Source organism: Equus asinus, chromosome X (assembly GCF_041296235.1).
Source record: "Equus asinus isolate D_3611 breed Donkey chromosome X, EquAss-T2T_v2, whole genome shotgun sequence".
NCBI lineage: Eukaryota > Metazoa > Chordata > Mammalia > Perissodactyla > Equidae > Equus > Equus asinus.
In genome coordinates, this window is record NC_091820.1 from 63,622,513 (window position 1) to 63,641,269 (window position 18,757).

At 35.8% G+C, this 18,757-nt stretch overlaps 1 protein-coding gene across 1 annotated transcript in view; it reads right to left on the bottom strand.

The window, feature by feature from the left end:
* Nucleotides 1–1,764: 1,764 nt before the first annotated feature.
* The window catches only part of LOC106838359 (charged multivesicular body protein 1B2), a 44,065-nt gene continuing 27,072 nt past the window's right edge, over nt 1,765–18,757 (bottom strand). The window contains exons 3-8 of the mRNA XM_014852381.3: nt 17,889–18,035; nt 17,448–17,516; nt 17,248–17,355; nt 13,463–13,506; nt 4,332–4,404; nt 1,765–3,913 (exon numbers count right to left, since the gene is read on the bottom strand). Coding sequence (XP_014707867.1) covers nt 3,869–3,913; nt 4,332–4,404; nt 13,463–13,506; nt 17,248–17,355; nt 17,448–17,516; nt 17,889–18,035 — 486 coding nt within the window. The 3' untranslated portion in view covers nt 1,765–3,868. The remainder of the gene's footprint in view (nt 3,914–4,331; nt 4,405–13,462; nt 13,507–17,247; nt 17,356–17,447; nt 17,517–17,888; nt 18,036–18,757) is intronic.

Here is an 18,757-nt window from a genome sequence, read left to right on the forward strand (position 1 = left end):
TACCTGCTACTTCAGTAGGGAAGTAGTCTATTTACAGGAATATAGACAGTATCAGCAGTAGGCTGCGTAGATTTTATTTTTGCAATTTCAGTCGAATGATTTTTACCAATACATCTTTTAGCTTGGGAACATTTTCCAGTGTGGAAAATGAAAAGCTTGAGTATGAATACAGCTTAGTTAACTTTGTAACAAATTGGTTCCATTTGTTTCCTTATGGAAAAACAGCTATGATTTCCAAATTGGAAGAAAGTCATATTTTTCTGATAGCTCAGTCTGAGCAAAAAAGAACCACTCCTCACCTAGAAACACTCCGCTGAACACCTGTTTGTCTCGGGATGAACTACCCCCAGGTCAAGAATTGGATTAGTAGTTTTCACTGTCTGTCTCAGCAATAAAATCAGAAAATTATATAGTGGGAATAGAATGTGGATGAGGTATAACAAGACTTGCCTTGTAATTCCAGTTAGAATCCAGGTTCTAGCACAGTGCCATGAGCACTGGATTTGGAGACACAATTGTTAATAAAATCCAAGCTCTGTTTTTTTAATAGCCGTATGAATCTTTGCAATCTACTTAAACTATCAGCATGGTTTCCCATTCTCTAAAAACGGGGATATCAGTCATCCACTTGCTCACAGGATTCTTTAGAGGATTAAATAAACCACAATATATCAAAGTGCCCAGAACTGTTCCTAACACATAGTAGATGCTTAACAAATGTGGTGGCTCTGAATTTCTCTGGTCTCCTCTTCCATAATATGGGTGGTGGGGTGGACTAGATGTTCTCTAGGTCTCCTGAGACAAAAGATTCTAAGACCTATAACATCATAACACTGCATTTAGAATTCTTTTGCGGGAATGGGAGAAAACAGAAAAGAATGGTGGGAATGTACTACAACAACTCATTTCAATTTACACAACCAGTGTACTCTGAAATGATTTGTAGAAAGGGAATCTAAGGCCCAGAATGACATAAGAGAATTATCCAAGCTAAAAGTTAGTATCAGAGCTAGGCCTGGAACCCGACGTCAATCACTGTAGATCAGATCCAGAGCTTTTTCCTCTACAGGCTACACTAGAGCCAATTTAAGACTTTAGCTCGGAGCTGTTATCTACTAACCTCAGTTAATCCATAGGAAATTAGGCTAAGTTTGGCTTTGGCATTCCATCAATCATTTTGTTCTTATCTTCTTTCTAGATAACTAGTACCCTTAGATTCTCTTCAGATAGTCCATCCAGAGGTTCTTTTCCCATAACTTTCTACACTATAAAGCAAACTCATCTCTTATCATATCACCTGTTTACTGTTTCTTCTCTGTAACAATGATTGATAATAAATTAACCAGGTAAAATAATCCAGCCCATAATGCTTACCTAAGATGGTTCAAAGGAAGGTGGAAGATTTTAGGCATCGAGGCATAGGAGCAGGGGTATAATTTTTGCGAGGGGTGCTTTTTAAGACTTCTTTAAAGAATAGCCATGTCGTCTAAAGGATGAAGGTGTAGCAAAATGTTCCTGAGAATATGACCTTGTACATTCTACCAAATGATTATAAATCAAATGCTTAGGGAAAAAAATCAGAAGAAAATGAGATTGACAGGGAACTAAAACTGAAGGTAAATAAAAGGTGCTATGATGTCTACTCTTCATGATAGTATAGTCTGACAAATTATTTTTCAACTATCCAATGACTTATAAAATTAAAAATGTAATTTATACTAACAAGAGTTCACAGGTTGTGGGGGCACTGGTCTAAGAACAAAGTGTAAGAAATAAATTTTTATTATATTTATAAGACAATAGATGAATCCCAAAGTACAACTTTGTGTCTACCAAAGAACACTATCTTTAAAAGAGCAATCTGATACGGCTGTTAAATAAAACTATAAGCAGTTATCTTTAAATCAGAGTCATTTATATTTTAGCTTTAAGTAAGCCATATTCACAATTTAACAATTTTTATTCACAAGAACAAAAGCTACAATTATCACCAATGGGAAATAAGAAATCTCTATTTCATAGATATTTTAGTCTGTAATAATTTCTTCTATGGCTCCCCAGGATGCTTAAGTAGAAAGGATAAAGCATCAATTATAAACAAAATGGAAGATTACCACATTGAGGTCACACCATATAGTCAAGTACCAAGAAAGTTACATAGGTTTAACTCAAACTTAGCAAAAGAATAATTTCTCATTTCATTAACTAGTGAAAATAATCTTCATTTATACACACTCTCATTTACAGTAGGAAACATCATATATGAATGGTGAATATTTAGCAAAAAAAAGTATCTCCATAATTTCACTTTGATTGCCTTCATGACTTACAATGAAAAGATTTTCTGAACAGATGTACTCTTCAATAGAACTTTATGAAATATTGGAATTATTTCATGGCTCAATCATGTAGTAAGGAAAAACACCTTACCTACTTTAACCTGGATTAGTAGTATACTTGCTAAAATATAACTTGGTCACTTCTCTACATTTGAGACCACTGTATCAGAAAATTGCAGGAACATGTTAATTTGTTCATTTTAATTGGGTAAAATATAGATATTCCTGGGGAGATGGCAAGTAATACAGTTAGTCATCAAATGCTTCTCCCCACAGATTCTGTCCTTCCAGAGTCTAGTCTTTACAACCTTTTGACTTTTCTTTCCCTCTACCCGCTATGTTGTGCTCCCAACTTCCATTGAGCTGGAAGTTATTCACATGGCTCGGTAAAAAATTTTATTCTAACTTATTCATTTCCACTTCATTTCTTCCAGTCATTAAAGAGTTGTTGTTTTTTAAGATAAAAGAATGAACACATTTAACCAGGACTTATAGTAGTTGTAATTTGAATTGCTTCAATTTTGTTTTCTTTGTTGTTATTTTTTGTTGGTTTAAAAACAGGCCAAGATTCTCGTAAACCAATCAACAATCTTATGGAAAATGTGAATGACATTAAGGCCATGAAAATTAACCTCCTTTTAAAACACAGCCTAACAAGGGTTGAGTAGAAATAGGAGAACCATTAAAAATGTGTTTCAATTTCATGTGAAAGTATGAAAGATTAAATTTCTTTGAGAGTCTTACCAACAGTGATATTTAGCAAAAATAAAATGTAAAAAAGGAGAAAACCTTAATTTCTTTAAAGCTGCAGATTTTTATTAGTTATATAGGAAAATTATAAATAATTTTTTTTAATTTAAGGAATTCAAATAATAGTCATTAGATCCCTGGGTAAAAATTCCAATAATAATCTAAATTTAAAAGCCAATGAACACAGATCAAAAGTCAACGCCATTTCTGCTTGAATAGCAAAAACAAACACAAACATAAAACACAAAAAACAGCACTGCCCAATGTATGATGCTAAATGAGGTGTTGTGGTTATGTAAACATATTAAGTAAACATGTTTTCCCTTCTTTTATTTTGATGCATCACATGTGTATGCAGGCAAAGATTTAAAACTACTTTGAATTAAAAAGAAACCAAAACCTTTATTCTATATTTTATTCTATATAAAGTACTTTTTTCTGTAGTACTTTGGTGCTAGATTTTTGATGTAATTTTTGAGAATGAGGTTTCCTATACAACAAGCTAACACTAGGTTGGTCAAAGACATCTACAAAGAAAAGTCCCTCATACTTTTCAACATAATATACAAAACTGTAAAATCTGTCAAGATGGAAACTTTCTGGAATTTCTTAAAGTATTGGAAAGTACAGCAAGGCAAAAGAAAGTATTATATACAAATAGTGCTTAAGCATTCTGTAGTGTAAGGAGATCTTAGTGTAAGTTGAGTGCAATTTATCTACATATACACACAAAATATTTCAGAAGCAAGTAAAGTCAACAAAAACACCAGTTCTTTAAATTACACTTGATCACGCAGACGAGCAAGTCTCTGTGACAATTCATCCTGAAGAAAGCAAATTTTAAAAGTCACAAGCTGTGACAAATATAATTCACTAATATTTTAAATAGCTCACATTTTAAATAAGATTTAAAATCTTAGATCAAAAATTCACAGAAGCAGCAACAATTAGACTTTACTTTTTAAACATTTCAGAATAAATGAAGAGCTTAATAGAGCAGAAGCTATAAAGGGGAGCAAACAATTTCTAAATTGAATATGCACGCCAATAGAAAACACCCATCATTAAGGAATTAAAGGCTAATCACATTTTGCTAATTTAAGATGATTTCATATTATAGTAGAGAGATACTTTTTATAAAAGAACAAAAGGTATATATATTTAGTTATATGTAAATACATATAATATATATTTAATGCATATATCAAGTTCATACTAATCAAGATAAAATCAAACCTCTACCTGTTCCGTGGAAGCAACACTTGTGCCAACAGAACCTGTCTGACCCTGTGGTAGTTCCATATTGAGATCAAGGCTAAAATTTAAAAATAATTACCATAAATGAATGTTAATACAGGCATTTTCCTCCTTATCTAATTATAATAAGTAATAAAATAGGCTTATTGCAAATTTGAATATTCCACATACCATTTTACCTTAATTTAAATAAAAATAAAACTGGTTCAATTTTAAAAATCTAAATAGAACTTAAATATCTTATGAAGGTCCACCTTAGGGTAAATGCATGTACTAATTTTAAAGCAGTTTTGTTGAGTGCTAATGATGACCCACGTGGATGACAATCTTATGATAGAAACACTAATAAAAGACAGGAAAATGATCTGGTTGTCTGAACAAAAGATCAAAACAGTGGTCATCCAATGTATTCAATTTACTGGAAATTACTATATGTCTCCTACTGGGAAGGAAAATTAATATGCAAAATAGATAAACCAGACTAGATAAATGTAGCCTCAGGATCCATATCGAACATTTCAGCTAACTTCAAATTCAGTGCCTAGCTCCTGAGCTATGCTTAGCAGGAATCATTATGTCCATCCACCACACAACTGAGGTTTAGAAAAGTTAAGTACATTTGCCCAGGATCACCCTAGTGATAGATAAGATCTGAACCCAAGTTTGTCTGCCTCCAAGGACTATGATTTTAATCTCCATTGTAAACACTCCTCTAGAATATAAACTAGCCTTTCTGCCTGTCTCTAGACCAGCGTATGCTAAAGCTAACTCCAGTTTGAAAACACTACAGGGAATGTAATAACTTTACCAGTCATTAGGACACTCTACAGACAGATTGTTATTTAAAAGGTAAAGATATGCTATACTCAAATTTTGTTGAGGGAATCATAAACTCAAACAGAATTCAGATACTTAAACATCTTTAGGGATGGGCATCAGTATTTTGACATTAGCAGTTCTACGTGTCTCTACTGCTCCAGTCACCACTCATTATTGACATAACCAATCTCTTTCGATTTTCCCCCCTGCAAGAACATTCAGCAATGTCTGAAGGCATTTTTGATTGTCACAATTTGGGGGACGGGTATTACTGGCATCTTGTGGGTAGAGGTCAGATGCAGCTAAACATCCTACAATGCATGGGACAGCCTCCAGGATTATCCAGCCCAAATTGTCAATCGTGTCGAGGTTGACAAATTCTACTCTAAATCTTATCAAAAAGTTGTCTACTGAACTTGATTCCCACTGAGGGTCCACAAGGCTGTAATGTGGCAATATTCATTGTACAAGACATTCCTTGCAGTTTCTGCAAGCCCAATCTTCTTATTTAGTGTTTAGTAAAAACAGAAACAAGTCCATACCACAAATTACTAAGATGGAGTCTTCTGACACACAATGCCTGAGTCTCTTTATGATACTTAACAAAAATCACCTTTCTTGCTACCTCCCCATTGGTATGTGGACGACAGCAGGATACTAAGGAAGTAAAGTAGTGTAGAACCTAACCTCCAGCCTTGTTCTCAAATATTGCAAACCTAATTGATTACCCTGGGTTTTCATTTACTAATGACACATTAGTGATCTAAAGAGCTGATAAACTTAACTGTTCATCCTAATCAGATCAGGTCTTAGCTTAGACACTAGAATAGTATTCATCAACTATATTTTCCAAGTGACTTCAAATTTTCTCTTCCCAGGAGAAAAGAATAGAGTACATGAACCCTATTTCAAATTACTCCACTTTTGAAGACAAAGTATAACACTTTATATCACGCAGTTTTAATCTTTATCTTTGAAAAAAATATTTTTATTCTTTACTACAATTTTATCTTGAGCTAAATAATATACTAAAGAATACTGATAACATGACTTCTGTAACACAGACATTATCATGGCTGAGTCAGTCTCTTCAAACATGAAAAGCCTAAATAAACAGCTCATTAACAGATACCCTATTTTGAATAGCAGGGCCACAATGGGTGTCAATTATTTACTTAAAAAAGAAAAGACCATCGGCAATGAAGCAATATTGCCATCTTTTGAACTCCTTGGACATTCTGCACATATAGCTCAGTTTGCAGGATTCAAACAGAGCTTAAGACTTAATCAACTGATCACAGCAGAATTCCTTTGGAAGATTCTTTAAAAAAAAAAATCTAGGGCCAGCCCAGTGGCACAGTGGTTAAGTTTGCATGTTCCACTTTGGTGGGCCAGGGTTCACCAGTTCAGATCCCTGGTGTGGACCTATGCATCGTTTGTCAAGTCATGGTGTGGCAGGCAGTGTCCCACATATAAAGTAGAGGAAGATGGGCACAGATGTTAGCTCAGGGCCAGTCTTTCTCAGCAAAAAAGAGAAGGATTGGCAGCAGATGTTAGCTCAGGGCAAATCTTCCTTAAAAAAAAAAACAACAAAAAACAAAACATCTGGAGTGACGTCAGCATCATGGTGGAGTGAACTTCCCCAGTAAACTCTCCCCTCCAACATACAACGAAAAGGACATTCATACTCCAACACAGGACATCAAAACACAACAAAAAAAATGTAAGAGAGACCCACACAGCCATATGACGGAGGGTGTAGAGGCTGGAGGCCCCTTGGAGGAGGTGGAATGGTGTAAGAGAAACCTTCGCTCCCTTCCCTAAAGACTGCGATCCAGGACCGTGGGAGACCTCTGAAGGGGAAGGAATGGAGGAGGGGATGTTCGTTCATGGAAACATCAAGAATCTCCAGTGGGCCCTTGCAGCCTAGAGGGAAGCCCTCTACCAGGGTGAAAGATTTCACGGGGGTGACCTTATCAAGCCAACACCCCAGGAGAACAGATAGTGAGAGAAGAGCGAGAAAACACCAAGAGCACCCAGGAGAAAACGCCCCCTCCCCCACCCACCCAGCCTGGGTCCAGCACCTGCGATCTCAGTTGAAGGCAGAGGGCTTAGAATACATGGCTCTTGACCCACACTGAGTGGTGACAGGTGGTAACTGTGACCAAATAACACCAGGATGGTAAAAAACAGAGCCACTCCCTCTAGCAGTATCAAACAATACATTAGATCTCCAGACCAGAGAGAAAATGACAAGTACCCGGAAATCAGTCCTGACGACACAGAAATATGTAATTTAAATGACAGAGAATTCGAAATATCTATCATTAAAAAACTCAAAGAGTTAAAGGAGAATGTAGAGAAACAATTCAACAACTTCAGGAGCTACTTCACAAAAGAGATTGAAACTATAAAGAAGAATCAATCAGAAATATTAGAGATGAAAGACACAATGGAAGAAATAAAACAAGACATGGATTCCCTGAATGCTCAAGTGGACATCACAGAGGAGCATATCAGCATAATCAAAGATAGACACGTTGAAATGCTCCAGATAGAGGAGGAGGAGAGAGAACTAAGACTAAAAAGAAATGAAGAAAGTCTCCAAGAAACGTCTGACTCAATTAGGAAATGCAACATAAGAATTATAGGTTTTCCATAGGGAGAAGAGAAGGAGAATGGAGCAGACAGTTTGTTCAAAGAAATAATAGCAGATAACTTCCAAAACCTAGGAAAGCAGATGGAAATCCATGTAGAAGTGGCTATAAGATCTCCTAACTATGTCAATGTAAAAAGACCTACTGCAAGGCATACAGTAGTGAAACTGGCAAAAGTGAATGACAAAGAAAGAGTAATAAGGGAAGCAAGGCAGAAGAAAATAACCTACAAAGGAGCCCCTATAAGGCTTTCAACCAATTTCTCTGCAGAAACCTTACAGGCTAGGAGAGACTGGAATGACATATTCAAAGCTTTGAAGGAAAAAGCTTTCAGCCACGAATACGCTATCCAGTAAAAATATCCTTCAGATATTATGGATAAATAAAAACTTTCCCAGACAAACATAAGCTAAGGGAGTTCGTAGCCATGAGACTTCCCCGCCCCCACAAGAAATCCTCAAGAAGGCTCTCATACCTGAAAAAAAAAAAAAGGAGAAAGGGGTTACAAAGCACAGACTAAGGAGATAAATAGGTAGAATCAGAGCAGGATAGCAAATACTCAAGTATAGCATTAAAGACAAAGAAAGGAAAAACATCAAAAACAAAGATTATCTTGTCATTTTAACCACAAACTCACAACACAATATGGAATACGATGTGAGAAAAACAACTTCGGAGGGGAAGAGGAAAGGGACTGAATTGTTTTAGCCTACGGAAATGAGGTTATCACAAAATGGACTATCTTATTTATGAGATTTTGAATACAATCCTCATGGTAACCAATAAACAAAAGAGAAGAGTAGAGACACAAACAATAAGGAGAAAACAAAGAAACACAACATAAAAAACTACATAATTCAACTGGTAGACCAAAATACACTGGATGAGAAACAAAAGAAATGCAGGAGAACCGGAAAACAAATGATAAAATGGCAGCATTAAGCCCTCATATATCGATAATCACCCTAAACATAAATGGATTGAATTCTCCAAGGAAAAGACACAGAGTGGTGAGATGGATTAAAGAAAAAGACTCAACAATAGGCTGCCTCCAGGAAACACACCTCAGCTCCAATGACAAACACAGGCTCAGAGTGAAGGGATAGAAGACGATACTCCAAGTTAATGACAAACAAAAGAAAGAAGGTGTTGCCATACTCATATCAGACAAAGTACACTTCAAGATAAGTAAAGAGAGACAAAGAGGGGCAATGTACAGTGATCAAAGGGACATTCCATTAAGAGGAAATAACACTTGTAAATATCTATGCACCCAACACAAGAGCACCAAAGTACATAAAGCAACTATTAACAAACCTAAAAGAAGATATTAATAATAACACAATAAGAGTAGGGGACATCAACACTCCACTCACAGCTATGGATAGATCATCCAGAAAGAAAATCAACAAAGAAACAGTGGAATTAAATCAAAATCCAGACCAGTTGGACTTCAGAGACATATATAGGACACTCCATCCAAATTCAACAGAAAACACATTCTTCTCAAGTGCACACGGAACATTCTCAAGGATAGATCATATGTTGGGAAACAAAGCAAACCTCAATAAATCTAAGAAGATTGCAATAATAGCAGCATCTTTTCCAATCACAGTGCTATAAAGCTAGAAATTAATTACAAGAAAAAAGCTGAGAAAGAGACAAAGATGTACAGACTAAACAACCTGCTATTGAACAACCAATGGATCATTGAAGAAATTAAAGGAGAAATCAAAAAATGTCTGGAGACAAATGAAAAGGAAACATACCATACCAACTCATATGGGATGCAGCAAAAGCCATATTAAGAGGGAAATTCATCACAATACAGGCTCACCTTAACAAACAAGAAAAATCCCAATTAAGCAATCTCAAACTACACCTATCTGAATTAGAAAAAGAAACACAAACAAAGCCCAAAGTCAGCAGAAGGAGAGAAATAATAAAAATCAGAGCAGAAATAAATGCTATTCAAACAAAAAAGGCAGTAGAAGGGATCAATGAAACAAATTGCTGGTTCTTTGAGAAGATAAATAAAACTGAGAAACCCCCAGCCAGACTTACAAAGAACAAGTAGAGAAAGCTCAGATAAATAAAATTAGAAATGAAAGAGAAGAAATAATAATGGATACCACAGAAATACAATGAATTATAAGAGAATACTATGAAAAACTATGCCAACAAAATGGAAAATCTAGAGGAAATGGATAAATTCATAGACTCTTACAACATCCCAAAGCTGAATCAAAAAGAAATAGAGAATCTGAATAGACCAAACATAAGAGATTGAAATAGTAATCAAAGCATCCCAAAGAATAGAAGCCCAGAACCAGAAGGCTTCCCTGGAAAATTCTACCAAACTTTCAGAGAGGATTTAATACATATCTTTCTCAAGATATTCCAAAAAGTTAGGGAAGATGGAATGCTTCCTAACACATTCTACGAGGCCAACACCACTATGATACCAAAGCCTGACAGTGACAACACAAAAAAGGAAAACTAGAGGCCAACATCACTGATGAACATGGATGCGAAAATCCTCAACAAAATATTGGCAACCCAAATACAGCAATACATCAAAAAGATCATACATCATGATCAAGTGGGATTTATTTCAGGGACACAGGGATGGTTCAACATCTGCAAATCAATCAATGACACACCACATTAACAAAATGAGGAATAAAACCCCCATGATCATCTCAATAGATGCAGAGAAAGCATTTGACAAGATCCAACAGCAATTTATGATAAAAACTCTCAACAAAATGGGGAGAGAAGGAAATCACCTCAACATAATAAAGGCCATATATGACAAATCCACTGCCAACATCATACTCAATGGCTAAAAACTGAACCCCTTCCCTCTGAGAACAGGAACAAGACAAGGATGCCCTCTATCACCAGTCTTATTCAACATAGTACTGGAGGTTTTGGCCAGAGCAATTAGGCAAGAGAAAGGAATAAAAGGAATCCACATAGGGAGTGAAGAAGGGAAACTCTCACTGTTTGTAGAGGACATGATCTTATATATAGAAAATGCTAAAGAATCCAATGGAAAACTTTTAGAAACAATGAACAACTACGGTAAAATTCCAGGGTACAAAATCAACTTACAAAAATCAGTTCCATTTCTGTACTCTAATAACAAACTTACAGAAAGAGAACTCAAGAATTCAATTCTATTTACAATCGCCAACAAAAAGAATAAAGTACGTAGGAATAAATTTTACTAAGGAGGTGAAGGACGTATACAACGTAAACTATAAGACATTACTGGAAGAAATAGATGACATAAAGAGATGGGAAGATATTCCATGCACATGGATTAGAAGAATAAACATAATTAAAATTTCCATTCTACCCAAAGCAATCTACAGATTCAATGCAATCCCAATCGGAATCCCAAGGACATTCTTCACGGAAACAGAACAAAGAATCCTAAAATTTATATGGGGCATCCAAAGACCCTGAACTGCTAAAGCAATACTGAGAAAAAAGAACAAAGTTCGAGGCATCAGAACCCCTGACTTCAAAATGTACTACAAAAGCCATAGTGATCAAAACCGCATGGTACTGGTACAAAAACAGGCACATAGATCAATGGAACAGAACTGAAAGCCCAGAAATAAAACCACACATCTACCGACAGCTAATCTTTGACAAAGGTGCCAAGAACATACAATGGAGAAAAGACAGTCTCTTCAATAAATGGTGTTGGGAAAACTGGAAAGCTACATGCAAAAGAATGAACGTAGACCATTATCTCATACCATACACAAAAATAAACTCAAAATGGATCAAAGACTTGAAGATAAGTCCTGAAACCATAAAACTCCTGGAAGATAATATAGGTAGTATAGTTTTTGACATGAAACTTAAAAGGATTTTTTTGAATACCATGTCTTCTCAGACAAGGGAAACGAAAGAAAAAATAAACAAGTGGGAGTTCATCAGACTAAAGAGCTCTCGCAAGGCAAAAGAAACTAGGATCAAAACAAAAAGACAACCCACCAATTGGGAGAAAATCTTTGCAAATCGTATATCTGACAAGGGGTTAATCTCCAATAATATATAAGGAACTCACACAACTGAACAACAAAAAAAGAAACAGCTGGACCCAAAAATGGGCAGAGGATATGTACAGAGTTTTCCAAAGAGGATACACAGATGGCCAATAAACACATGAAAAAACGTTCAACATCATTAATTATCAGGGAAATGCAAATAAAAACGACAGTAAGATACCACCTTACACCTGTTAAAAAGGCTTTAATCATTAAGACTAAAGATAACAAATGTTGGAGATGGTGAGGAGAAAAAGGAACCCTCATACACTGCTGGTGGGAATGCAAACTGGTGCAGCCACTATGGAAAACAGTATGGAGATTCCTCAAAAAATTAAAAATAGAACTACCACTTGACCCAGCTATCCCATTACTGCATATCTACCCAAACAACTTGAAATCAACAATCCAAAGTATCATATGTACCCCTATGTTCACTGCAGCATTATTCACAACAGTCAAGACATGGAAACAATCCAAGTGCCCATAGACCAATGATTGGTTAAAGAAGAGGTGGTATATATATATATATATATATATATATATATATATATATATATACAGTGGAATACTACTCAGCCATAAAAAAAGACAAAATCATCCCATTTGCAACAACATAGATGGGCCTGGAGAGAATTATGCTAAGTGAAATAAGCCAGACTGAGAGAGACAAACACCAGATGATTTCACTCCTATGTGGAATATAAACAAACACATAGACAAAAAAACAGTTCAGTGGTTACCAGGGGAAGGGGTGTGGGGAGTTGGCACAGGAGGTGAAGGGGAACACTTCTGTGGTGACAGACAGGAAATCATGTACAAATGAAATTGCACAATGATGTAAACTATTAAGACCTCAAAAAAATAAAAAATAGGGGCCGGCCCAGTGGCGCGGTGGTTAAGTTCGCACGTTCCACTTCTTGGTGGCCTGGGGTTCACTGGTTTGGATCCCGGGTGCGGACATGGCACCGCTTGGCACGTCGTGCTGTGGTAGGCGTCCCACATATAAAGCAGAGGAAGATGGGCACGGATATTAGCTCAGGGCCAGTCTTCCTCAGCAAAAAGAGGAGGACTGGCAGTAGTTAGCTCAGGGCTAATCTTCCTCAAAAGAAATAAAAATTAAAAAATAAAAACAACAGAAAAGTGACACTCACCTATGACAAAACTCTATTTATTGGCTTAAGTAAATGTGTCATATTAAAATAATTTTCATCTTCATAAAAAAATATCTAAACATCTGATATACGCTGAACATAGACGGTATTAAGGCAACATTTAAACATTCCTGCCTCCCTCAATCACCTTCCTCTATTTCTTATCACACACTAAATGAATGTATCTCCAGAAATTTTTAAGAAAATATTAGGATGATTTGAACAAAGTCAAAATTTTCATGAGTATGGCAAAGAGCTGGCGGGACTGTTCCAAAGGCCCTCCAACACTAAATTCTAGGGTTAAAAACCTAACTCTGACCATTGTTGGTAAAGACAAATATTTTTATCCACATTACATAATTTTAGGATCTCTAGACATTAAATCAAGATTATCCTAAAGCATCTGAACAATTTCTTACCCAGCTTCATCTGCCATTTCTTGAAGCAGCATATCCACTTGGTTCTAGAATAATAAAATGAAAGTTTGTATTTTAATGGCATTTGCTTTTTAGGTGGTTTTTGTTTTTGATTTTGCTTTAACAAGGAGAACCAGTCTACAATTTTTTTTTAAAAGTATTTTTTTTACCACCAGAGGGAGCTGAATTATTTCAGAAAATATTTCTGAATAATGTTAAATCACAAAGCCTTAAGCTATGAGGTTTTATGAAAAATATTAGCAGCAATATTCACATATAATTTGAATCTGAGTAGTGTAGCTCTCTTTAATAGAGTGAACCAATTTATAAAGCTCTGTTCTAACCCATTTTGATTGAATTTAAAGTGTAACAGATTTAAATTTTAGATTAATAATTTTTCTTTCTGCTAGTTGATGCAAGTTTGATATTAAGGATTACTCTTTAAAAAATATCTAGAGATGATTAAAATATAAATATTGAGGTTTTACTACAGTACAGGAGTTCTCAGGGACTAGAGTCTGATTAATCAAAAAAAGTCTTGTTTTTAACTCAGCTGTTAAAAATATGTTGGACATACAGGTGGGAGCTCTAAGATATAGTCCCAGCTCTATTGTTAACAAGGTGTATGATTTTAAGCAAATCACTAACCATGCTGTTGGGCTTTAGTTTCTATTGTTCTCTTTCATTCACTTTAAAACTATTTCCAAAACACAGAAAAAATACATCAAATACTTATGTGCATTTACATTTTGTTGTCTTTACTTCATATATAAAATAGCATTACTTATGCTTTTAAAATCTACTTAAATGGTATTTATTCTATGTATACTATTCTGCAATTTGCTCTTTTCATTCAACGTTATAAGATCTAAGTATATTGAGATCTAGAGATCTAGTTCATTCACTTTCACTCCTGTACAATACTGCAGTATAGAAATACACTCAACTTTATTTCTGAACATTTAGACATTTTCCCTTAATTTCTCTTGATTACAGACAATAGAGCAATGAACATTCTCATACATAAATACCTTTGTACACACACGTAGGGGTTTTTAATGTATAAATTTGGAAATAGAAGTACTAGGTTATAGGTTACATGCATTTTTATACACTAATTTATTCAACAAATATTAATTGAGCATCAACTTTATGCCAGATATTGTTTTAAGTGCTAGGGATGCATCAATCAATAAAAATAAAAATCCTTTCCTTCATTAAGCTCACATTCTAGTGTGTGCATGTGAAAGGAGGGGCAAATAAAATTTTTTAAAAATCATATGGTATATTAGAAGGTGATATCATGAACTATGGAGAAAAATAAAGCAGGGATGGTATATAGGGAGTATAGGCATGGTGGGCGTGATGTTGATGTACTTTTAAGTAGAATGGTCAGGAAAGACCCGAGACAACGCTGTTTAAACAAAGAACTACAGGAGGTGGAAGAGTGGGCAATGAGGATGTCTGCAAGGCTGAGGAAGAACATTGAAGCAGAGGAACCTGCAATTGAAAAGGCTTTGAGGCAGAAATGTACTTGGTGGGTTTGAGAAATAAAAGGCCAAGTGCCTGAGTAGAGTGATGAGCAATAATAGGAGAGAGGGTCAGAGAAGAAGGGTGAGGTAGATCCTATAACGCATTAGAGGCCATCATAAAGAATGTGGCTTTATTGTGAGGAGCATGGGGAGCCACTGGAGGGTTTTAAGCAGAAGAGTGATATGGTCTGACCTGTTTTAACTGGATGACTCTGGCTGCTATGTTAAGAACAGACTATAGATACTACCAAATTGCTTGTTCAAAGAGGATATGCCGATTTAAATTATAATTACTCACGAGCAGGTCATGAGAATTTGGGCAACTCAGTATGTTCAACCAGATCCCTCTCCATTTCTGTTGTAAGTTTTGGTTGAGTTTTCTTTTCTTTTCTTTTCTTTTTTTTTAAGATTGGTACTTGAGCTAACAACTGTTGCCAATCTTCTTTTTTATTTTCTTCTCTCCAAAGCCCCCCAGTATACAGTTATATATTCTAGTTGTGAGTGCCTCTGGTTGTGCTATGTGGGACGCCACCTCAGCATGGCCTGATGAGTGGTGCCATGTCCGTGCCCAGGATCCAAACCTGCAAAATCCCGGGCCACTGAAGCGGAGCTGCAAACTTAACCACTCAGCCACGGGGCCAGCCCCTGGTTGAGTTTTTATGAAGAATGTTTGTACATACTTGATGTCCCCAGCACCTAGCACAATACCTGGAACAGGAGAATGTATTCAGCAAATGTTGGGTGAACGCATCTCAAGATTTTTCAGAACTACAAGTCATTTGGATATGAGCAAATCCAACCTCTACATTTTATAGCTAAGGAAACTGAGGCCCAGGGTAGTGAGTATCTTAAGGCCCCAAAGCTAATTAGTTGCAGAGTGGGGATTAGAAATCTAAGCGTCCTGCCTTCAAGTCATTTTTCCAATTCACTTGCGTTTCCTAAACTTGACTGATCATAAAATCACCTGGGGATTACCTAAAGCGCTTGAATAAGAATCAGAAACTCTAGGACTATGCTACTCGATCTTGGTGCATAAAAATCACCTGAGAATCTTGTTAAAATGATTCTGATTTAGTATGCCTGTGAATGGGGTCTGAATTTCTGCAGTCCTAATGAGCTCCCAGATGATACAGATGTTCCTGATAATTGCACCACGCTATGGGGAGCAAGGTTCTCGAGGACATAAAAAACTAACGGCTAGGGGCTGGCCCGGTGGCGCAGCGGTATGTGTGCACATTCCACTGTGGTGGCCCAGGGTTCGCCGGTTCGGATCCCAGGTGTGGACATGGCACCGCTTGGCAAGCCATGCTGTGGTAGGCATCCCACATATAAAGCAGAAAAAGATGGGCACAGATGTGAGCTCAGGACCAGTCTTCCTCAGCAAAAAGAGGAGGATTGGCAGCAGTTAGCTCAGTGCTAATCTTCCTCAAAAAAAAAAAGTAATGGCTAAATAGATGCTCACTATAAGACATACACATGAATTCTTTCTTTTTAACTCTAAAACCTGAATAAAAGCTTGTTCTCTTATTATTTACCTCTTTGTGAAAAGTTATCTGCAGTAAAATTTTGATGGACAGTTGTTGATTTCTTCCTAACGTATCTTGTAAATTATAATTTTTCCATATTAGCACCTTAAGTAGTGGTAACAAGTTCTTTGTTCATTTGATGAGTGATAATGAAAGAAATTTTCTCTATGAATATTTGAATTTCACAAAACTTTGTTTTGGGATCACGTCTCATGTAAACTAGTTTCAAATTTTAATTTTCGCTGTGTCACATCTCTAAGCTGCAGGTTTAGAAAACATCCTAGTTTTCTGAAAAATAACTGATCCTGTAATTTACTATTTGTTCACTTGTGACTTGTGCATAAATAACACACCAAAAGAGCAGGTAGGAAGGAGAAGAATATCTGCAATAAGATGAATTAGCTGAGGCTTAGGATAATACCCAATACCCACTGGCTTCAGTGAGCCTTTAGTGCAATGCCTGCATCAATAAGGACCACTGGCAGCAAGACAGAACCAAGTTCCAGCGCTGTAGACATGTGAACTAGCGTAATTCTTAGAACTTCAAAACATAGTAGGGAATGTCGTCTTCCAATATATCCTCAGGAATGCAGAGGCAGAGCCTAACTTCCTACTTGCATTTTAGGCACAGGCCGGATTCGCATTCTAGAGAGGATTTAGGCTCAAAGCCATTATATTTTGAATATGGGTAATTTAAAAAAATTATCCTAAGTAGAAAAACTATTCTTACTTGTGGTGTTGTTAGGGTTGTAGTGCTACTCATTGTGTCTTCCATCTGTTGTGTTTGAACATCCAGTGTTTCAAATTGGTGTTCAAATTTGTCCATCAGAGCAGAAATCTGTAAAGAGAAATATGGTCATAAGAAAAACTTACACTGAAAAGATGCTATCTGAACATCAGATACTTGTTTTTTTTTTTTTTTTTTTTTACCTTTTCAAGGTTCATACTCCTCAATGTAGCATCCATAGACTTAACTACACCTGCCATGGACTTGGTTACCTATTGGAAGTATAAAAAAAGACTGAGTGTATAAGTAATCTCAAAATCTATATAGTCTCTTAAATATATTACTTATAGATCAACTAATGAAATTTGTCTACCTTTTCCTTAACAGAAAAATACAATATGTATTTCTGGTCTAGGCACTATCTTTGACTCCTGATTTGAAGACAACTTAATTAGACGTTAGTGTAAAATCCATTGCCAAAATCATTTTCCTCACTAAGCACTTTGACGATGTCTCTCCTGCACATGAAGGCCTTTACCAGCACACTGTAGCAACTTGCAATAGATTTAGATTTCTGACAACTCTTAATACTCTCATTAAGCTTAAATCAAGAATTCCTATTATTTACAGGTATTAAACCTTACCTTGCCCATTGTTACTGCAGTTTGAACTCTGGCTGCCACAGCATCAACCCTAGCACTCATTCTCAAAAAATTAATTGCTTGGTTCTTCTGGCGGATTGCATTCTCAGCATGTATTCTTGCAACTTCTGTGTTGCCTTTCTGGATGGCCTATTTCAAACAAAGCAAGAGAAAATAGCAGTGAAGACAAGGAGCAAAGTAAATATTGGGAAAGAAAGGGAGCAAAAGTACAGATATTTTAAAAAGAGGAAAACAACCCCAAGTTAACTTGTTTTTAATAATATTTAAGAGCTTTCAGATTAGTTTTTTAGAAAATAAAAGAATTTATGGTTAACTTTTTAATTATGATTAGAAAATATATGTTCATTAATATTTTAAGAAATCAGAATCTAAGGTTTAAAAAATTTCCCACAATCACATCACTGAGCCATTACTACTGTTAGTGTTCTAAGTACATAAACTTAACTATTACAATATAAATTTATTTACTACAAAAGTACATGCATAGAGCATACTGTTTTATCACCTAGTACTTTAAAAAAGCCATGCTTTTAAGTCAATAAATATATAACTACACCATCGTTTCTGAACGCTGTGTTTTACGGATGTACTACTAACCAGGGCTTTCCTCATGTGTAGTACAAACACTACTGACACATATCCTCATTTTAGTTATCCACTTATTTAAACACATATTTGATATGATGTAATTAATTAGCACAGATCCATATTTTTCCTGTTATAATAGCTCTGGGTAGGGCTAAAGTTAAAAGTCAATTTAAAGAAAAATATTAAATAGTTCAGATGGTCTTCCACTACAGCAAAACCAAGACGGTATGGAAGTGACTGAATTTTGAGAACATGGATCAGTT